General features: G+C 38.7%; 1 protein-coding gene across 6 annotated transcripts in view; it reads right to left on the bottom strand.

Moving 5' to 3' along the window:
* Positions 1-20,057, bottom strand: part of MALT1 (MALT1 paracaspase) — an 87,698-nt gene that overhangs the window by 41,096 nt on the left and 26,545 nt on the right. For 2 of the 6 annotated variants that reach the window (XM_030925847.1, XM_030925852.1), the window contains exons 4-10: positions 16,371-16,521; positions 15,985-16,053; positions 7,624-7,802; positions 7,111-7,207; positions 6,238-6,270; positions 2,764-2,790; positions 308-340 (exon numbers count right to left, since the gene is read on the bottom strand). In XM_030925847.1, coding sequence (XP_030781707.1) covers positions 308-340; positions 2,764-2,790; positions 6,238-6,270; positions 7,111-7,207; positions 7,624-7,802; positions 15,985-16,053; positions 16,371-16,521 — 589 coding nt within the window. The remainder of the gene's footprint in view (positions 1-307; positions 341-2,763; positions 2,791-6,237; positions 6,271-7,110; positions 7,208-7,623; positions 7,803-15,984; positions 16,054-16,370; positions 16,522-20,057) is intronic. The other 4 variants (XM_030925848.1, XM_030925853.1, XM_030925849.1 and 1 more) reach the window with 3 other exon arrangements.

Genomic DNA, 20,057 nt, shown 5'->3' with positions numbered 1-20,057 from the left:
ACTAACCACTTCCTCCCCTATGCTAACTATGCAGCATGTACATGTTTCTTTTTGTACGCACGTCTGTTTGCATGTTGTGAGAAACACACAAATCACTCCACAGAAGGTGACTTGACCCTAGACACCGAATTTGTAATCATTTTTAAGCCTCCTCTTCTAAACCTTCTTTTACAGATACAAAAAATAAAACGTCGTCCCAATGTTATTCAAGTATTTCTTTAAAAAAGCAAATTAAAATGTCTTAAATTCCTTCTGGAGTTATACACAATAATTATACTTTGATCATGCATTTTAAAGCTCTACTCACCCAAAGGTTGGTCAGTTGTTTGTTCTTCATTATCTATACAAAGATAAAAAAGTAAAACATGTAAGATGCTGTTGTCCATGGTATATTTCCAGAGTTAAAGATACAGGAAAAGTATAAAACATCAGCAGCATCATTTACAGAATATAGTTTCTAATCTCCAGATTTTTAATAAAAACACTCTTGAATGGAAAAACTGATGGTGGTGTTCACAATAAGAAGTAGCAGTAGTTACCATTTCCTGATGCCACAGCTGGCACCGTTCTACATGCTTTATATATAATAGATCTAATGAAACCTCACTCTACCCTATCTATATTAAACCCATTATATAGATAACGAAATTAAGGCAGAGAGAGATTAAAGCCACTCGTCCAAAGTGATTAAGCTAGTAAGTAGCAAATCTGGATACTAACTGATGGAGTCTCCTTCTGGATTCTATGCTTTCACTCTCTACTATACGTAAACTAAATCCCTCCCTGTACCTGGAGCACCATGTAGGGAAACATGTAGTTGATCAACTGTGTGTCCACTACTGTCAAGAGATAAATTTACTGTTGGTAACATAAATGCCACTGAAGCCTATTAAAAGTTTTCCCTGTACAACATTCTTCTTTTAAACCTAAATTTTTTTTTTTTTTTTTGAGACGGAGTCTTGCTCTGCCGCCCAGGCTGGAGTGCAGTGGCCGGCTCTCAGCTCACTGCAAGCTCCGCCTCCCGGGTTGACGCCATTCTCCTGTCTCAGCCTCCCGAGTAGCTGGGACTACAGGCGCCCGCCTCGTCGCCCGGCTGGTTTTTTTGTATTTTTTAGTAGAGACGGGGTTTCACCGTATTAGCCAGGATGGTCTCGATCTCCTGACCTCGTGATCCGCCCGTCTCGGCCTCCCAAAGTGCTGGGATTACAGGCTTGAGCCACCGCGCCCGGCCTTAAACCTAAATTTTTGGTACTCCCTGAATTGTGGGAAATAAGAAAAAACCCAAAGGGTCAGGAAAATTTTAGAATCTTAGTCGTGGCTATTTACAAAAGTTTTTCTGAAATAGTTTTTCTTTTTTTTTTTTGAGACGGAGTCTGGCTCTGTCGCCCAGGCTGGAGTGCAGTGGCCGGATCTCAGCTCACTGCAAGCTCCGCCTCCCGGGTTTACGCCATTCTCCTGCCTCAGTCTCCAGAGTAGCTGGGACTACAGGCGCCTGCCACCACACCCGGCTAATTTTTTGTATTTTTCTTTTTAGTAGAGACAGGGTTTCACCGTGTTCGCCAGGATGGTCTCGATCTCCTGACATCGTGATCCGCCCGTCTCGGCCTCCCAAAGTGCTGGGATTACAGGCTTGAGCCACCGCGCCCAGCCTGAAATAGTTTTTCATAACGATCATTAAGAAAAGCAAGAACTAACAGACTAATTTAGGAAAGGGGATTCTATTCAGACCAAGAGAAACAATTACTAGGATGGTTTTTGACAGTTCAAGACCTACTTGAAGCAGGTCTCACTGAGGCTTTGTGTGAATTTGAGGTTACTACAGCAAGGAGAATGATGCACACATAATGGGGACTTTCTGCTGTGTCTAATTTGCTTATATACAGTCAGCACAGCCCAATGGCATTCACAATAATAGATGTTTGCTAATGCAATATGAATATGACACTAAGCAAACTAGTAATGATGCTAAAATAGTAAGAAATAAGTAGAGAAGTAATAGTGCTTTCTACAAATATTAAATGACATAACCACCTTCTTAATCTACTCCTGAAAGGTTTTATTTTCAGATCTATTCACAGGTTCCACCATTGTCTTTCAGAAAGCCTACACTGTGTTGATATCCTGTGTCTTCATGTAGTTCTCACTGTTGATATGCCTTTTATCTCAGTTGAAGGCTTGTTAGAAATCTGTTCTAATTAAAATTAGCCTACAGGGTTCTGCATACTCTTGACAACTGTCACTCATTAAGAAATGGTCACTGACCAACCCACCTGTACGGTGCCAATGATCCCCATAAACACACTTCTTACTCCAGATATAGGCACCCACCCAACTAGTTCAAATAAACTGTATGACTGAGGAACCGAAAAGAAGGTCCCAGGGGTCTGATCAGTTCAGAAATGTTACCCCTGTCACTCTGTCAAACACTGCTTCCTGCTTTCAGATTAAAGATCATGTACTTCCCCCATTAACTTCCTTGTTATGATATAAGGAGTAACACACAATGATAAAAAATACATTGAGGTTTTATGTTACCTCAAACACTTTTTTTCTACCCTTACAGTTTTATAACCTAAAATATTTTTAATGTATCACTTGCATAAAATTGTACTTCATGTAGTTAATTTCAACCTTAAATTATATTATTTAAATAAAGAGAAAAAAGTTACTAGTATTACTATAGCAAAAGAGTACCTATGGTATCTTTACTGCATTCAACAATTTAAAAATCTAAAACTAAAGTTTTATGTTTATATTACTCACCAGGATGACCAAGATTATTTAATTCATCTAAAACAAAATAAGAGAAAACAGACTAAGTAATCTAAATGCCAGTTTAGCATAAATAGTAAGACTAATCAAAGTAGCTTTGAGCCAGTGAATCATGCAATAGTGTTTTATCAGTTTACAACTTTTCAAATTAAATGAAGAAGCCATGCAAATACTGAATAGCAAAGAATAGTGAATATTGCTGTGCTTATCATTTAGGACTTCGAAGCTATCAATGTTTTCATTAAGTGACAAAAACTAGGCTCTTTCATAATTTATTCATAGTTTTAGATATTCTGGCCAATTAAAACCAGTAATCTCAAATGATTTTTTTTTAAGTCAACTTTTAATTTTAGAACATTTTAAGGTTTACAGTACTGTGAAGGTAGTGCAGAGAGTTCCTATATACCCCATACCTAATTTCTCTATTATTAACATCTTTTTTTTTTTTTTGAGAAGGAGTCTTGCTCTGTCGCCCAGGCTGGAGTGCAGTGGCGCGATCTCGGCTCACTGCAGGCTCCGCCTCCCAGGTTCACGCCATTCTCCTGGCTCAGCCTCCGAAGTAGCTGGGACTACAGGCGCCCGCCACCACACCCGGCTAATTTTTTGTATTTTTTTTTTTTAGTAGAGACGGGGTTTCACCGTGTTAGCCAGGATGGTCTCGATCTCCTGACCTCGTGATCTGCCCATCTCGGCCTCCCAAAGTGCTGGGATTACAGGCGTGAGCCACCGCGCCCGGCCTATTATTAACATCTTATGTTAGCATAGTGTATTTGTCACGTCTTATGCTAGAATAGTATATTTGTCACAACTAATGAATCATTAATGGTCTTTTTTGCTCAGGGACTCCATTCAGGATCTCACATTACAACTGCTTGTGTCTCCTTAGGCTTGTATCTTCTTGGTTGTGACACTTGCTCAGGTGTTCCTTGTTTGTGATTACAGTGACAGTTTTGAGGAGTAACTGTCAGGTATTTTGCAGAATGTCACTCAACTGAGATTTGATGTTTTTCTCATGGTTAGATTCATAGTTTCTCAAGGTGTACGGTGTTTTTGGGGAGAAACAGTGGTTTCAGAAGTAACCTGTACCCCCATGGGACATCTTATCATGGCCAATGGATAGGTAAAATAAGCATTGACATTACAGCCATCTATTTTTTCAAGTTTTATGAAGATAAAAATTAACATTAACAATAAATTACAAATGTTATATACTATTCATACTTTTTAAATGTAGAAACTTTATTCTTATATGTTACATAAAATCAATTGAAGAAGGTCTGAGTTAGCACATGGGTTATGTGCAATTTTTTTTGCCTTCAGTATTAGGCTCAACTCATTCCCAGTTACTTAGTTACTTAGGTAGGCAGCACAATACTCTTTCACCCCTCTTCAGTGAGGCTGTATCATACATTTGCAATACAGTTAGGTTCTTTTCTCATAGTCTCCATTCCATCTTAGGACTCCCCTCCTCTGACCTCTTAAATTATTAAAATTTGTATAAATGTATTCATCATTAATCATATAGAATAGTTGCACTGCCCTAAAAAAATCCACCTATTCAACCCGCACCCCTCATCCTGATCAAGTACCTTCTTCTCATTTAAACATAATAATTGTACATATTTATGGGATACATATGATATTTTGACACATGCATATAATGTATAATGATCAAATCAGGGTATTTAGGATATCCATCATCTCAGACACTTATTTCTTTGTGTGGGGAACATTTCACTTCTAGCTATTTTGAAAGACATGGTAAATAGTTGTTACCTATTGTCACCCTACTGTGCTATCAAACACTAGAACTTATTCCCTCTAACTGCAGGTCTGTACCTATTAACCAACCTCTCTTCATCCACCTCCAAGCCTCTTCCCAGTCTTAATCTACTCTCTACCTTCATGAGATCGACTTTTTTAGCTCCCATATATAAGTAAGAACGTATGCTATTTGTCTTTCTGTGCCTGGCTTATTTCACTCAACATAATGACTGTTTCAACCATGTGGCTGCAAATGACATAATTTCATTCCTTTTTTATGGCTGAATAGTCTGATCAAGTATCTTGAACAAAATACACAAAATGCAACAGACGACACCATGCTCTATAGGTAAAATATATATATATATATAATAAAGGACACTGTTCATATGCAATTCTCAACTTTGTGAACTTTCACTGAAAAATAATTTGGATCTAATTTTTTCATCTGAGACTTCTGGAGAAACTTCATAACTGGATTTTCATCTTTATGTGTTCTAAATAGAGTTATCTGAAAATTATTATTTAATAGTGTGCTTGCTACTGCAAAAATTATAGAGAATATTGCAGGTATAGAAGCAGCACAGCAAGGTGGTAATTCACATGCATCATCCTGGAGCCAAACAGCAGTGCTAGCTTATATTTATTCTTAGAGGTTACCAACTTTAGGAAGTCTTAAAAACCATGCAATTAGGCAAAAAGGATTGAGAGAGGAAGAGGAGTTCGATTAGGATTTCTTCACATGGCTTCCCTCAAACAGAGTTAACAGATCATCGAATTATAACTCCCTTACAAGAGAGAATTCTTGTTCGCAACTATACATTAGGATGAAAACAGTAATTATAGTATTTCAAAGTGATACTACAGAGACACAAAGGACAGGAAAATCAGAAAATGTAAATTTAACATTATTTCCTTACTTTACCCAAATAGAGCCTAAGCTTATGGACTAAAGAGGCAGAAATTGAAAAAAATACTTTGCCATCCACAAATCTCATTTTGCAAAACAATGTGACATCACACCAAGGAAAGATGATCCACGTTTTAATATTTACTCATTATAATTTACGTACAATGCTTCGGCTAATTAAAAAAAATTAGAAGTTTATGTTGAAACAGATTTTCAGTTCCCTTTACATATTATGATAAAGGTGACATGGTAGATTATCTAAAGTCTTGTAGCTTCAAAAAATCCTGATCAATTTTATATTCATACAGAATATTTAATATTTCATAAAACATATGTTAAACAAATTTCCTCTCCTAAAACTTTTATAAAAACTAAATTTCATTTGAGAGCATCTAATCATGGCTAAAGGACAGACAAAATAATCTAGAACAAATATCCATGATCATATAGCCACTTATCTTTTTAATAAATTTTATGTAGATAAAAATTAACATTAAAAATTAGTTGCAAATTTTCACTACTCAAAAGATACAAATGCAGGAACTTTGTTCTTATATGTAATATTAATAGAAAGTCAACTGAAGATTAGTTATTGTAATAGTGTGTCAATTTAATCGTGTCTGTCCATTTATAAAACTTCGAAGATTAAAATACAATATTCTTCAATCAAAATCATTTCTTACAGCTAGTATTTTTTCCATCACTGCACTCAGTAAGCTAAGAGCACTCCACCAATCCCAAGAGTAACTAGCATGCAGGAGATTTGGTTTCAAACCAAAGACTTACACTACCTTCAGTGCACTCCACTGCCTCATCTGTTCTTCCTTGTTTCAGAAAAAACAAATTTGAATATATTGTAATTCATGATCTTAAGAAGGGTGGCCGTCAAGCAAACAGAGATAAATATCATAGAGATATGTTGGCAAACCAACACATGCATCAATACCTCCTACTATGAACAATATAACTTTAAATATATTAAGCTGAAATATAACAAATTCCCAAATTATGAGGTTAATAATGGGATTGTTGATTAATACCTTTCTTTCCTTTATATGTGTATGTTTGTTTTTAAAAATGTTTTATTAAAAAATCTTTTTATTATTATTATTTTTAATTCAACCTCCCAGCCTGAAGCAATCCTCCCATCTTAGCCTCCCAAACACTGGTACCAGGTGCATGCTACCATGCCTAGCTAATTTATTTATCTATTGGTATTAGGGATGGAGTCGCACTATGTTGCCCAGGCTGGTCTCAAACTCCTGGGCTCAAATGAACCACCAACCTTTGGCCTCCAAAAGTGATGGGATTTTACAGGTGTGAGCTACTGCACCTGGCCAAAAATCTTTTTCCACTGAATCAAGTTTTTTGTAGCTAAAGCTTTAAAGAATACATATTTTATCATAAATGTTGAAAATAAACTATAACTAAGATAATCTAAATAAAATGGCCTTTTTCCCTGATTCTTTTTGCTTTCTGTGAACCTAGATTATGATTTCAGTATGCATTCTTTCAAATTTCAATATAAATAATATAACTTCTAATACTTAACACATCATTAAATAGTATGGGGTAAAAAGTATAATTTCCTTTGCTTAAACGTTGCAGTTTATATAGCTTATATTATAGTCCACTTGTCAGAACACTGGGGAAATACTTCTTACCTATGATGATTTCTGCCTTCTTGCTATCTTGACTGTCTCGATCATTATATACATGACACCAGTAGGTTCCTTGGTGTTCCAAATCCACATAAGGCACCTATATCAATATTAGAACATGTCAGTACTTCCTCTTCAATTTTAATGGCTTGGAGAAAAAGTCATTGTGTTTTAAAAATACCCTGCAAAACATAACATCTCAGAAGGCTTTAGACATTGTTACATTAGCTCCATTCATCAGGTTAAATACCAGTAAGTAAATGTTGTAATGATTCCAACAGTGCTGAGTTTCATGCAATACTATTTGACGTTTTACATATAAGCCTGAGTTGAATTCTAGCACTTTAGCAAATATAAGAGTTAGTTAATATGAAATCATAAGGGACTTTAAATAAAAATATTGAAAACATTAAAACATCTGAAAGGATATGAGTTTTAATGTTTACCTTATATTTCAATTGTACCATTTGTTTTACATGTTAACTCCCCCAAATGCCCCCAAAATCAACTTCCTACCATGTATAGCTTTTTGGTCTCATGTGTTAACGGTAATTCATTTTTGAACCACTGGTAGTGAGGAATAGGGCTTCCAACAGCAACACACTGTAAAACCAATGTGCTGCCTGGCATCAGCTTTTGGGAAGTTGGTTCAACACAGATTTGCAACTTGGATTCAGAGACGTCATCAACACTTCCTTAAATTAAAAGAAAAAAATAAAATCTCTAGGTTAAAAATAAAAATAAAATTTTCCTATAATTAAAAAAAAAAGATGTGTCAAATTCCCCCTTCATTTGTTACAATCTTTAATAACATTTCCCAAACTGTTTCAAAAAACTGTAGCACTCATAGAAATGTTAAGAGATATTCTGTGGCCAAAAGAATGCTGTGGACAAATAACTTTACAAAATTCTGGGTTAAACAAGATTAAACACATTTCTCAACTGCAGGACTTCTCAAAGTTTTCAAAGTGCTAGTATGCATTGTTAGTTAAGGAGAGGAATATAGTTCAAGTGCCTTCCAAATGTGTTTGCCTGCAGAATCTTTTTGATGGAGGCAAACAACTTATAAACATCTTGAGTGATATTGGCATTCAACATGGAAAGCTCTATGTTCCTTCCATTCTTTGACATACTGAAATAAGTTTTGTAACCCACACTGAATAAATACAGATGAGTTATCACTAACATTTCTACCCCAGGCAGATATTAGAAATCATTTATTTAACACTCATTTAACACTCTTTTTTTTTTTTTTTTTTTGAGAGAGAGTCTCGCTCTGTCACCCAGGCTGGAGTGCAGTGGCCGGATCTCAGCTCACTGCAAGCTCCACCTCCCGGGTTTACGCCATTCTCCTGCCTCAGCCTCCTGAGTAGCTGGGACTACAGGCGCCCGCCACCTCACCTGGCTAGTTTTTTGTATTTTTTAGTAGAGACGGGGTTTCACCGTGTTCGCCAGGATGGTCTCGGCCTCCCAAAGTGCTGGGATTACAGGCTTGAGCCACCGCGCCTGGCTCATTTAATACTCTTTAAGTTCCCAGAAGGCAAAGAGCTTGTCAATTTTATGCAACAAGTTTCCATTATGTAACTCAGTGTCTAACACATTACAGGTGATCAATAATATTCATTGAATGAATATGATTCCATTTATAAATATATTATTACATGCACAGAAATAGTCTAGAAAGATATACATTGCTCTCTTAATTCATCAGGATTATTTCTGGAAACTGCTCCACTCCCACACGGACACCTTACCTGGGCTTTGATATCCTGCTCTGGGTCATCCCAGTCCATCCCAGTTCCTCCCACCCCCTCCCACCCCACACAAATGTCTACCATGTTTGGCCCCACCTAATGCCTTTAGAACTGAGCTGACAAGGAAGGGTAAAACTCAATGTTTTACAAAATTTTAAAAGCAGTGTGTGAGCTGGCATTAGGGTAACCAGTGGTCTCAGTTTGCCTAGGACAGAAAGGTTTCCCAGAATGCAGCACTTAAAAGTGCGAAGAGTAGGAAAGTCCTGGGCAAACCAGATGGCTGGTCACCCCTTGCAGGCATGACCAATTAGATCCTCAAGGAACCCCACCTGCAAAGATTCTGCCTTCCTCACCAACTCCTTCTCTTGGGCCCTTCTCAAGTGCTCTTGCAGAAGGCTAAGGAGGAGAGGAGAGCTAAAAGATCACCTGTGAAGTGCAGGTCCACAGGGCCTGTTTAAGGCTGAGGGAAACCCTTGGAGGCCCATGAGGTCCTCAGTGAGTGCAATGCCTTTGCTTTCCAAGGCTGGCTGGGGGCAGGGCAGCTAGGCAGGGTGTCTCAGACCCCCCTGAGACATAGAAGAGACAAGGGTAGAGTTGGAGAACAAAAATGCTTCAGTGGTTCAATAAGCTGAGACTCTGGATGTAAAGTGAAGAGAGATCTCTTGCAGTTTGGCACTAGAGCTGTAAAACAGATTCTTGAAGTCTTCTCGATATGTCAATCTCAGTCCTGCCAAAGGGAAATCCTCATTCCACCCTCAATTCCATCAGTAGTAAATTGAATATATCTAAAGCCCAGACATAACAACTACAAATAGGATGGACTCATACCCCTATTCTAGTAGCCATTACAAGGGGTGTGCCTAGTTCCTGGGCATAAAAATATTAATTTCAATCTCTGTTATATGTTAATGTGTAATATGTTAATCTCATATGTTAATGCTATTTTTCTTTTATACTCAATGTTCACCATTGAATAATGATAAGACTTATGAAGAAGAAAGAAAATGTAACCCTGTCGGCGGGTGGGAAGCTAGGGGAGGGATAGCATTAGGAGAAATACCTAATGTAGATGGCAGGTTGATGGGTGCAGCAAACCACCATGGCATGTGTATGCCTATGTAATAAACCTGCATGTTCTGTACATGTATCCCAGAACTTAAAAGTATAATTTAAAAAATTTTCCTAATGTTGAAATAGTCTCAGATTTCTAAAATAAACCATGTTTACTTGACAAAAAAAAAAAAAAAAAAGGCCAGGCGCGGTGGCTCAAGCCTGTAATCCCAGCACTTTGGGAGGCCGAGATGGGCGGATCCCGAGGTCAGGAGATCGAGACTATCCTGGCTAACACGGTGAAACCCTGTCTCTAATAAAAAATACAAAAAAAACTAGGTGGGCGAGGTGGCGGGCGCCTGTAGTCCCAGCTACTCGGGAGGCTGAGGCAGGAGAATGGCGTCAACCTGGGAGGCGGAGCTTGCAGTGAGCTGAGATCCGGCCACTGCACTCCAGCCTGGGTGACAGTGCGAGACTCCGTCTCAAAAAAAAAAAAAAAAAGAAGAAGAAGAAGAAAAAGAAAAGAAAAAGAAAGAAAAGCACGGCTGGCCTACATTCTGGAATTATCAGATTAACTCACATTAACTCAAAGACAAACATCTTAAAGGATCTGGTGAGAAAGGCAGTTAATCAACTTGCACAGAAGATGGTGGCCAACTTACAATTTCAGCAGTGAGAAATTGAAGAAAAAAAAAGAGCCAAATGGAAATAACAGAAATTTCAAATATCAAGATTTTCACTCATCAGTGCATTTGATGGGCTTACCAGCAGACTGGTCACACCAGAGAAAAGGATCAGTAATCCTGAAAACAGGTTAAAAGAAATCCAACTGGAAATAGAGATAAAGTGAAGGAAAGAAAGAAAAAAAGACAGGGCTTACAAGACCTGTGGGACAATATCAAATAGTCTAACATACATTAATAATTAGAGTCCCATAAAGAAAGCAGAAGAAAAATATTTGGAGATTATGGCTAAAAATGATTCAAAATTGATGAAAGATAACAACTTACAGGTCCAAGAATCAGAGAACTCCAAGCAGGAAAAATTCAAGGGAGCAATTATAAAAGGAATAAATAAATTTCCATGATAAACAATGGAGGCCGAGGCCAAAAGACAATGGAATAGTCTCTTTAAAGTGGTGAAAACAAACCAACACACCTCTAAAATTCTATACACAATGAAAATATCCTTCAAAAATGAAGACAAAGAGATTAACAGAATTCAAATGCTGAGCAAATTTGCTTACAAATTATTTCACAAATAATTTTTACAAATTATTACAGAAAAACAGCAGACCTGAACCATAAGAAGTGTTAAAAGGAATTCTTCAGCCAGAAGGGAAATTTTACTTGATAGCAACCTGGGTCAGAAGGAAAGACTCAAGAGTGCCACAATAGGTAACTATGTCAGTGAATATTTTAAACAAAATCTTTAAAAATTACACACACGTGCGCTGGGCGCAGTGGCTCATGCCTGAAATCCCAGCAGCTTGGGAGGCCGAGGCCAATGGATCACGAGGTCAGGAGTTCAAGACCAGTCCAGCCAAGATGGTGAAACGCCGTTTCTACTAAAAATACAAAAATGTACCCGGGCGCGGTGGCAGGCACCTTTTATCCCAGCTACTTGGGAGGCTGAGGCAGGAGAATCAGTTGAACCTGGGCGGCAGAGGTTGCAGTGAGCCAAGATCGCGGCACTGCACTTCAGTCTGGGTGATAGAGTGAGACTCTGTCTCCACAACAACAAAAAATTATATACACATATGTATCTTTATAAGATTGGTTAAAAGTAAATGTAGAAGTAAAACATATGACAACAAATGTACAATGGGGGGCACAATGAAAGTATGCTATATAAGGTTCTTATATTTTAAGGTTGAATATGTAAAGGTTTACCACAATAAGCTAAAGAGGCATACTGTAATCTCTCAAACAGCCACTAAAAATAACACTAAGGCATAGCTAAAGTCAATAAAGGAGATACAATGGAATATTAAAAAATGCTCTTTTGGCCGGGTGCGGTGGCTCACACCTGTAATCCCAGTCCAAAAGAGGGCAGGAAAGGAGGATCAAAAGAGAACAAATGAAACTAACTGAAAACAAACACCAAAATGTCAGACTTAAACATAATCACATTATATGTAAATGGTCTAAACACCTTAAAAGCAACTTTTTTCTAGACTAGAGCAAAAAGCAACACTTATCTGTATTCTGTCATCTAAAATGAAACTTTAAAAAAAGACATTCCAAATTAAAATAATGAAAAATATATACCATACAAAAAAGCTCAAGAAAGCTACCATGGTGCTGGCCAGGCATGGTGGCTCACGCCAGTAATCCCAGCACTTTGGGAGGCCGAGGCGGGCTCAAAGGTCGAGACCAGCCTGGGCAACATGATGAAATCCCGTCTCTACCAAAAATACAAACAATTAGCCAGGTATGGTGGTACATGTGTGTGGTCCCCGTTACTCGGGAGGCTGAGATAGGAGGATCATTTGAGCCTGGGAGGCAGAGGTTGCAGTGAGCCAAGATCATGCCACTGCACTCCAACCTTGGTGACAGAGTGAGACCCCCTCTCAAAACAAAACAAAAAAGAAAGCTTCCATGGCTACATTAGTATCACACAAAGTAAACTTCAAGACAAAGAGGATTACCAGAGATAAAGGAGCATTTCATAATGACCAAAAGCTTAATTCATCAATAAGAGCTAACAACCAATGTTGGCCAATATATGGGGCGAGTAGCCTGAATTCTCATACCCTGTTGGTGGTAATGCAAAACGGTAAACTATTTTGGAAGCTTTGGCAGTTAAGAAAAATTAAACATATATCCACGCTATGATTCAGCAATTCCACTTCTATGCAACTATCCAGGAGAAATAAAATGTATGTCCAGAAAAGGCCTTGTATGAGAATGTTCATCGTAGCTTTATTCATAATATTCCAAAACTGGACACAAACTAAATGTCTATCAACAGGAGAATGAACAAACAAACCTAGTCAATTCATACAATGGAATATTACTCAGTAAAAAGACAGGACTGCCTAATGATACACTGAACAACATGAGTAAATCTTAAAAACATTATGCTGAGTGGAAGAAGCTGAATATAAAATATCTAGTCAATGACTATACATATGTTAAATAGATACATATACCAATGTTATATATACATGTTAAAACTCACTGGACTGTACACGTAGTATCTATACATTGTATTGTATATAAATTACCCCTTAATAAAAATGGGATAAAAAAGTTAAATAAAATTGAGAAATGTTGATATGGGTTGGCTGTGTCCCCAACCAAATTTCATCTAGAATTGTAATCCCCACATGTTGAGGGAGGGACGAGGTGGGAAGCGACTGGATCATGGCGGCAGTTTCTCCCATGCTGTTCTCGTGACGGTGAGTTCTCACAGATCTGGTTATTTACATGTCTGGCATTTCCCGTTTGCTCTCTCTCCCTCCTGCCACCATGTAAGACATGCCTTGCTTTCTTTTCACCTTCCACCATGATTGTAAGTTTCCTGAGGCCTCCCAGCCATGTGGAACTGTGAGTCAATTTAAACTCTTCTGTTTATAAATTACCCAGTCGCAGGTAGTATCTCTACAGCAGTGTGAGAATGGGCTAATACAGAGGTGCATGAGGTATTTTTTCTTTAAAGAAAATGGTGATATTTCCTCTTTTTGCTTTTGAGATGGAGTCTCGCTCTGTTACCCAGGCTGGAGTGCCATGACGTGATCTTGGCTCACCGCAACTTCCGCCCTCTGGGTTCAAGCAATTCTACAGCCTCAGCATCCTGAGTAGCTGGGATTATAGGCACACGCCACCATGCCCAGCTAATTTTTGTATTTTTAGTAAAGACAGGGTTTCACCATGTTGGTCAGGTTGGTCTCAAACTCCTGACCTTGTGATCCACCCACCTCAGCCTCCCAAAGTGCTGGGATTACAGGTGTGAGGCACTGCGCCCAGCTGATATTTTATTTCTCAATAACTTTATTGCTATTTGAGTTTAAGAAAGGCTAAAGTGAAAGAATGAAAGCAGCATTTTAACTCTTTTAACAAAAAGTGTGTTTCCCTCCCTACTCTTCTTTTTGTCCAGCAAATACAACAAAGAACATGGTTCTTGATTGTGCACCGAATAAAATAATACCTGACAACGACTCTTGAGTATACTGTTTTTTTTGCCTTGATCAATGCTAGTTATTGAAATAAAAAGATGAAGTAGAGGGAGTAGCAAAGCAGTCTGATGAATGTTTCCTTGCAGTGAATGATACACTACACGGCCTTTAGTGCTGACATCAATGCTAGCGTTTTTTTTTCCACAACATAATTTTTTAGGAACAATACAATAGTTTGGAGAGAAAAATATGCAGTATGGAAAAGAATTGAAAAGTGAGCAGCAAGACTACCACATGAGAGTTTTTTCTCCTACAAAACTGGAGACCACAACATTCAAATCCATAACAAACTGACCTCTTCTTGATTCACATCCGAATTATAGAACTCAAGACTGTCAGGTCTTAAATGCTATGTGTTTATCTACTGATCTACTTTTTATAACGATCACATTTAGTATTTGTGAGTAACTTCAGGAAACAGCATTTTTCCATGATGTTAGTTTCACAATGTGTTTCTTTTTCTTATTTTTTGAGACAGGGTCTTGCTATGCCACCCAGGCTAGAGTGCACTGGTGTGATCTCAGCTCACTGCAACCTCTGCCTCCTGGGCTTGAGTGATCCTCGAACCTCAGCCTCCCAAGTAGCTGGGACTACAGGTGTGCACCGTCAGGCCCGACTAATTTTTTTTGCAGAGATAGGGTTTTGCCATGTTGCCCAGCGTGGTCTTGAACCCCTGGCCTCAAGTGATTCACCCGCCCCAGAACCCCAGCCTCCCAAAGTACTGGGATTACAGGTGTGAGCTACCATGCCAGGTCCACAATCTGTTTCTTAAATAAGGAAAAGTAAGTTTTAGATATCAAGAACCCTTCAGAGATTTTTAGATAGCTTTGAATTTGTGCTTTAAATGTAAGAATATTAAATGTTATTGACGGAAATATATCTGTCTCTGCTTTGTTAAACAGAATTCACCCTGGTTCTTCATTCTGTCAATAAACACCTACCGAGTGCTATTGGTTATTAAGTGTTTGGTTTTACGAAAGATTATTAAGAACCAGACTTTCCCTTCAGGAGTTCCGTTAAATAGGGAGACAAGCCTGACAATATAAACAATCAAAATATAGAAATATGTTCAAAAGATTAATTTTTGGGAGAAAGAGGTGGTAGCAAGAAAGTCTTCCTGCTTTCTATTGCAACAGATAATCTTTTCTGATAGTTGTGTAAGTAATCTGGAGTCAGGGGCTCTCTCTTATGCTTAGTTTAAAACAGCTTTAACACCAAAGCCCAAGGCTGTGCCTCATGAGGGTGGTCACTGAACTGCATAACTGATGAGCGACTACTACCTGCCAGGCTTTGTTCTAAGAACTAGAAAGAGAAAAGAAAACTCCTTATCCCTATACTGCTCAGACAGCTAGCTAACAAATAATTTCAAAAGCAATGCAATGAGTTCTATAATAGAGGTAAAATCAGAATGCCAAGGGAGTAGAGGGAGCCAAGGCTTGAAAGAGTCATAAGAGTATGCCAGGCAGAAAAGGTATTCAAGATGGAAGGAAGAACTGATGCAAAGATGTGGAGTGTGAATATGCAAGGCATTTTCGAGACAATGGAAGCAGCAGGGAGAAACTAAGTTGAGTATAGGTGCCGTGTGTGAGAGCAGAGTAATGGACCATGAAGGAAGGCAAACTTGAAGAGGTCCATGGCAGAGACCAGACAAAGGCCTGTCTATGTCTATATCATCCTAAGGTATCTGCACACACGTATACGTGTGTGTGTGTGCGCGTACACGCACACCCGCACACACACAGAGAAAGACAAATTAGGCCGGGCATGTTGGCTCATACCTGTAATCCCAGCACTTTGGGAGGCCGAGGCAGGTGGATCACCTGAGGTCAGGAGTTTGAGACCAGCCTGGCCAACATGGTGAAACCCCACTTCTACTAAAAATACAAAAATTACCTGGGTGTGATAGCACGTGCCCGTAATCCCAGCTACTCCGGAGGCTGAGGGAGGAGGAATCACATGAACCTGGAAGGCAGAGGTTGCAGTGAGCTGAGATCAGATGGCACCACTGCACTCTAGCCTGGGCAACAAAGTAAGACTTTGTCTTAAAAAACAAACAAACAAACAAACAAACAAACAAACAAACAAAACCAATAACTAAATTAAAAAAAAAAGACAAAGCACACGGATCAAATCTTAACAATGGTTGACATTATAATGAAGTACCTATTGAAATTTTGCTATGATTTTTGATACTTTAAAATTATTTAAAAGTAAACATTTAAAATAAAATAAAATATGGGAAATCCCCATGCTAACATTCAGTTTCTTTCATTACTTACTCTGGAAGCTCTCTGGGACATCGCAAACATCCAGCTGTGACCACTGGCTGAATTCAAAGGTGAAATTGTTATTAACTCGACAGACATAAAAGCCTGCATCTTTTACATGCACTGCATTAAAAATAAGCTCTGATGTATTTCCATTTGGAATCTGTGAAAGAATCAATAAGAGGATAGAAGTGGATGACTCATCAAAAACACACCTTATAAAATATGCTGTACAAAATCTATGATTTCAGTATGGAGCTTTGAAAGTGCAACATTTTCCCCCCAAGTTCTAAAACATTTCTGAGTTAAAAACAGTAACACTTTGAGTTATTTAGGACTCAAGTATTAAAAATTCAGTCTTTCACAAATCCATTAACTAGAGAGTTAAGCTGGTCCCAAATATCTTCCAAAGGCTCACTAACTATTTGCTCTGTCATTTAAGAGATCAATCACTGAGTTCTGAAAGAATCTACAACTGCAACATTTACGAGTTTAGCAGCCATACAAACACCACGGTGGCATAGAGAAAACACAGAGAATTAGGCTTGGCTATTGTTTTCAGCTCTAACCACATTAGCTGGGAAGACATTGGCAAGTTATTTGACCTTGAGACCCCACCTTCTGATCTGCAAAATTCTGTAAGAGGATAAACTCCTCAACCAAACAATATCCAATCTCCTTCAAGGTCTAGACAAAGAAGGGCTATGGAAAGCGTATCAGTGAGACAGTGAGAGGGGGTGGCCATCCACAGGCCCCACCTCCAACAGTAACGTTTCTTTTATTAATGCTTTTTCTGCTTCCAGCAATTGATCAGCTACACCCAACTTTGGCACATTGCCAAGGGGCTAACTCAAGTGCCTCATTACAATGACTCTCTTGCAAAGAACAGGTTAATATGACGATTTAAAATCTGAAATACTCCCAAATTCAAGACTCTTTCAGCACCTCCATGATGCTCACTGGAACATTTCAGATTTGAGATGCTGAACTTTTAAGTACACAATGCAAATATTTCAGCACCTAAAAAAAATCCAAAATCTGAAATACTTCTGGTCCCAAGCATTTCAGACAAGGGATATTCAACCTGTACTTTAACAAGCTCACCTCCTCCCTCTCCAAACCCCAAGTAACTGAACTCTACTCTCTCCCCTTTCAGTACCTACACCAAAGCAAGAGTATTTTGCTGAGAATGTGACAACTGGGACAACAGGCTGCACTTTGAACTGCCTGACAATCCTACTATATGGTCCTAAGTGTGTTCTCCTTCTAGACTATTGATGTATACTCTCTCCTCAAACCTCCTGTAATCCTAGTTCTCTCAGGCACTGACTTCAGATAGAAATTATCTCCTTTTTCTGCCAACAAATCACAAACCTATCCATGTCTGTACCTATTTATAACTCCTCTGTTCCCTCCTGTTACAATGCAAGATGCATCTTCTGAACAAAGCTACTTGGGCTGAAGATCTGCGGAGACCCACTCAGAACCCCAGAGATGGTACGAAGATTATATTAAACTGAAGACATCTGGGATTCAACAGATGGAGATAGAAGTCTTCTCAGGCTTCCTTTATCTGACCCAAAGCAAAAAGTTCTGGGAAATGAGGCTGCTATAAATTCCCTATTGGGGCAACTTTTACTCCCCTTGGTAGACCAAGAGTAAAACTACCATAAATCTCTCTTTGGGGACTTTATGGTCACAATGAAGGGAGATACCATCGGTGCCTGAATGAACAAACATTACCACAAACTTTGCTATCTTCCCTTGTTCTTCTCCCCTTTGTCTTTCCTGAACAAACCCATCCATTATGCTCACAGGGCCCCTGCCTTTCCCTACTAAATTAGTTACATAACCAGTTAGCAAGCTACTCCTTCTGAAAGCTCTAGCATGCACACAAATAAGCTTTTTCTCCATTAATCTGTCTTGTGTCAGTTAATTTTCCAATCTTCAACACCTCAGTACATAACACATCTCAGAGGCTCATATGGAAAGCCTAGGGGTCATCCTTGATTTCTCTTCCTTCTCCCTATACTCTATATCTAATCTGTCAGCTTAGTTGACTGTTTCTAAAATACACACTGAATTATGCACTGTGAGCCACCTTCTCTGCTCCACACTACTGCTACTTCCAGTCAAGCACAGATATTAGACAACTGCTCATCTTGCTGTTCTCTGCTTCCTTTAAGCAGCAAGTTCATGTTTTAAAAGCATGAATCCTGGTTGGGCACAGTAGCTCACGCCTGTAATCCTAGCACTTTGGGAGGCCGAGGCAGGCGGATCAAGAGATCAGGAGATCGAGACCATCCTGGCCAACATGGTGAAACCCTGTCTCTACTAAAATACAAAAAATTAGCTGGGCGTGGTGATGCACGCCTGTAGTCCCAGCTACTCAGAAGGCTGAGGCATGGGAATCACTTGAACTGGGGAGGCAGAGGTTGCAGTGAGCCAAGATCGTGCCACTGCACTCCAGCATGGCGACAGAGCAAGCCTCCATCTCAAACAAACACACAAAAAACAAAAAACATGAATCCTACCATGTTACTTCCCTTGCTTAAAACCTTTAGTAGCTTCTCACATTATGTTGCCACTCTGTTGATTTTCCTCATAGCTCTTAACTCACAGGAATTAACAGTGCTTGCTCTGTCCCCACTGGTGTGTAAGCTCTTTGAGGGAAGAGACCTTCTGTTCACTGCTGTATCATCAAGCCTAGAACATGGTCTGGCACAAAACAGGTGCTCAACAAGCACTTGTTAAGTAAACATCTCCTACAATACACCTATGATCATAAGAGTGGTTTCACAAAACTTGACTTGTTAAGAGTTTTAAAATCCATTACAACTCTTTAACTCTAAGATGCATTTTCCATCCCCTGTATTTCTACCTTTCTCCAATCAGGACATAGTTTACAAATGATACACTTAATGTAGTAGGTTTTTTCCACTATTTCTCCTCAAAGGGCATTTATTAAAATGAAAGTAACTTTGCAATTGAGAAAATATGATTAAAAAAATACCCTTAGGTACCATCTTTCAAAAGCCTAGGCATGTAAAACATCCTGTCTACTTAATTCTCACAACCTCTGATGATAGGAATTCACATGGCTAATAATGGCAGTCAGGGTTCCAACACAGACCTATCTAGTGCCAAAGCTACATGCAATCTTTTTACTACATTCCACAGTTGCTCTGTCTTACCGCTGTGTAACAGACAGAAATAAAAGATTGTATAAAACCACAGAATTCTCTTACAGTATGAGGCAATCCAATTAAAGGAAAAGTCATTCTCAGAACAGCTTTTATTTAGTTTCAGATTTGCAAAGGGAGACATGGCATCAAGTTTGGAAGAAAGGTGAATTACTGGGACTAACAGAGTGAAAAGAATATGGACTTTCTGGGCACTGTGGAAGTGGGAGCAGAGTAGAGAGGGATGAAGGAATGGAAGAGAAAAGCCCACAGAAGTGGGACACAATGCAGGCAGCCAGACCACTGAGAAACTCCCAGTGCAGGATGGCTCAAGGAACTCTGAAGAAAAAAGAATTCTAAGATGTGATTCTAAGATCTGCAGGGATCCAATCATTTCACAAAAGGAATAAATGGCCCATTCTGCCAATCTGAATTTTACTTCAGATTTTACTAAATCTTCTCATACAGATAAAACAGTGATGTGGAATTCTTTTTTTTTTTTTTTCTTTCTTCATTT

The sequence above is a fragment of the Rhinopithecus roxellana genome, chromosome 21, assembly GCF_007565055.1.
Source record: "Rhinopithecus roxellana isolate Shanxi Qingling chromosome 21, ASM756505v1, whole genome shotgun sequence".
Lineage (NCBI taxonomy): Eukaryota > Metazoa > Chordata > Mammalia > Primates > Cercopithecidae > Rhinopithecus > Rhinopithecus roxellana.
This window is presented reverse-complemented; position numbering and strand designations above follow the sequence as displayed.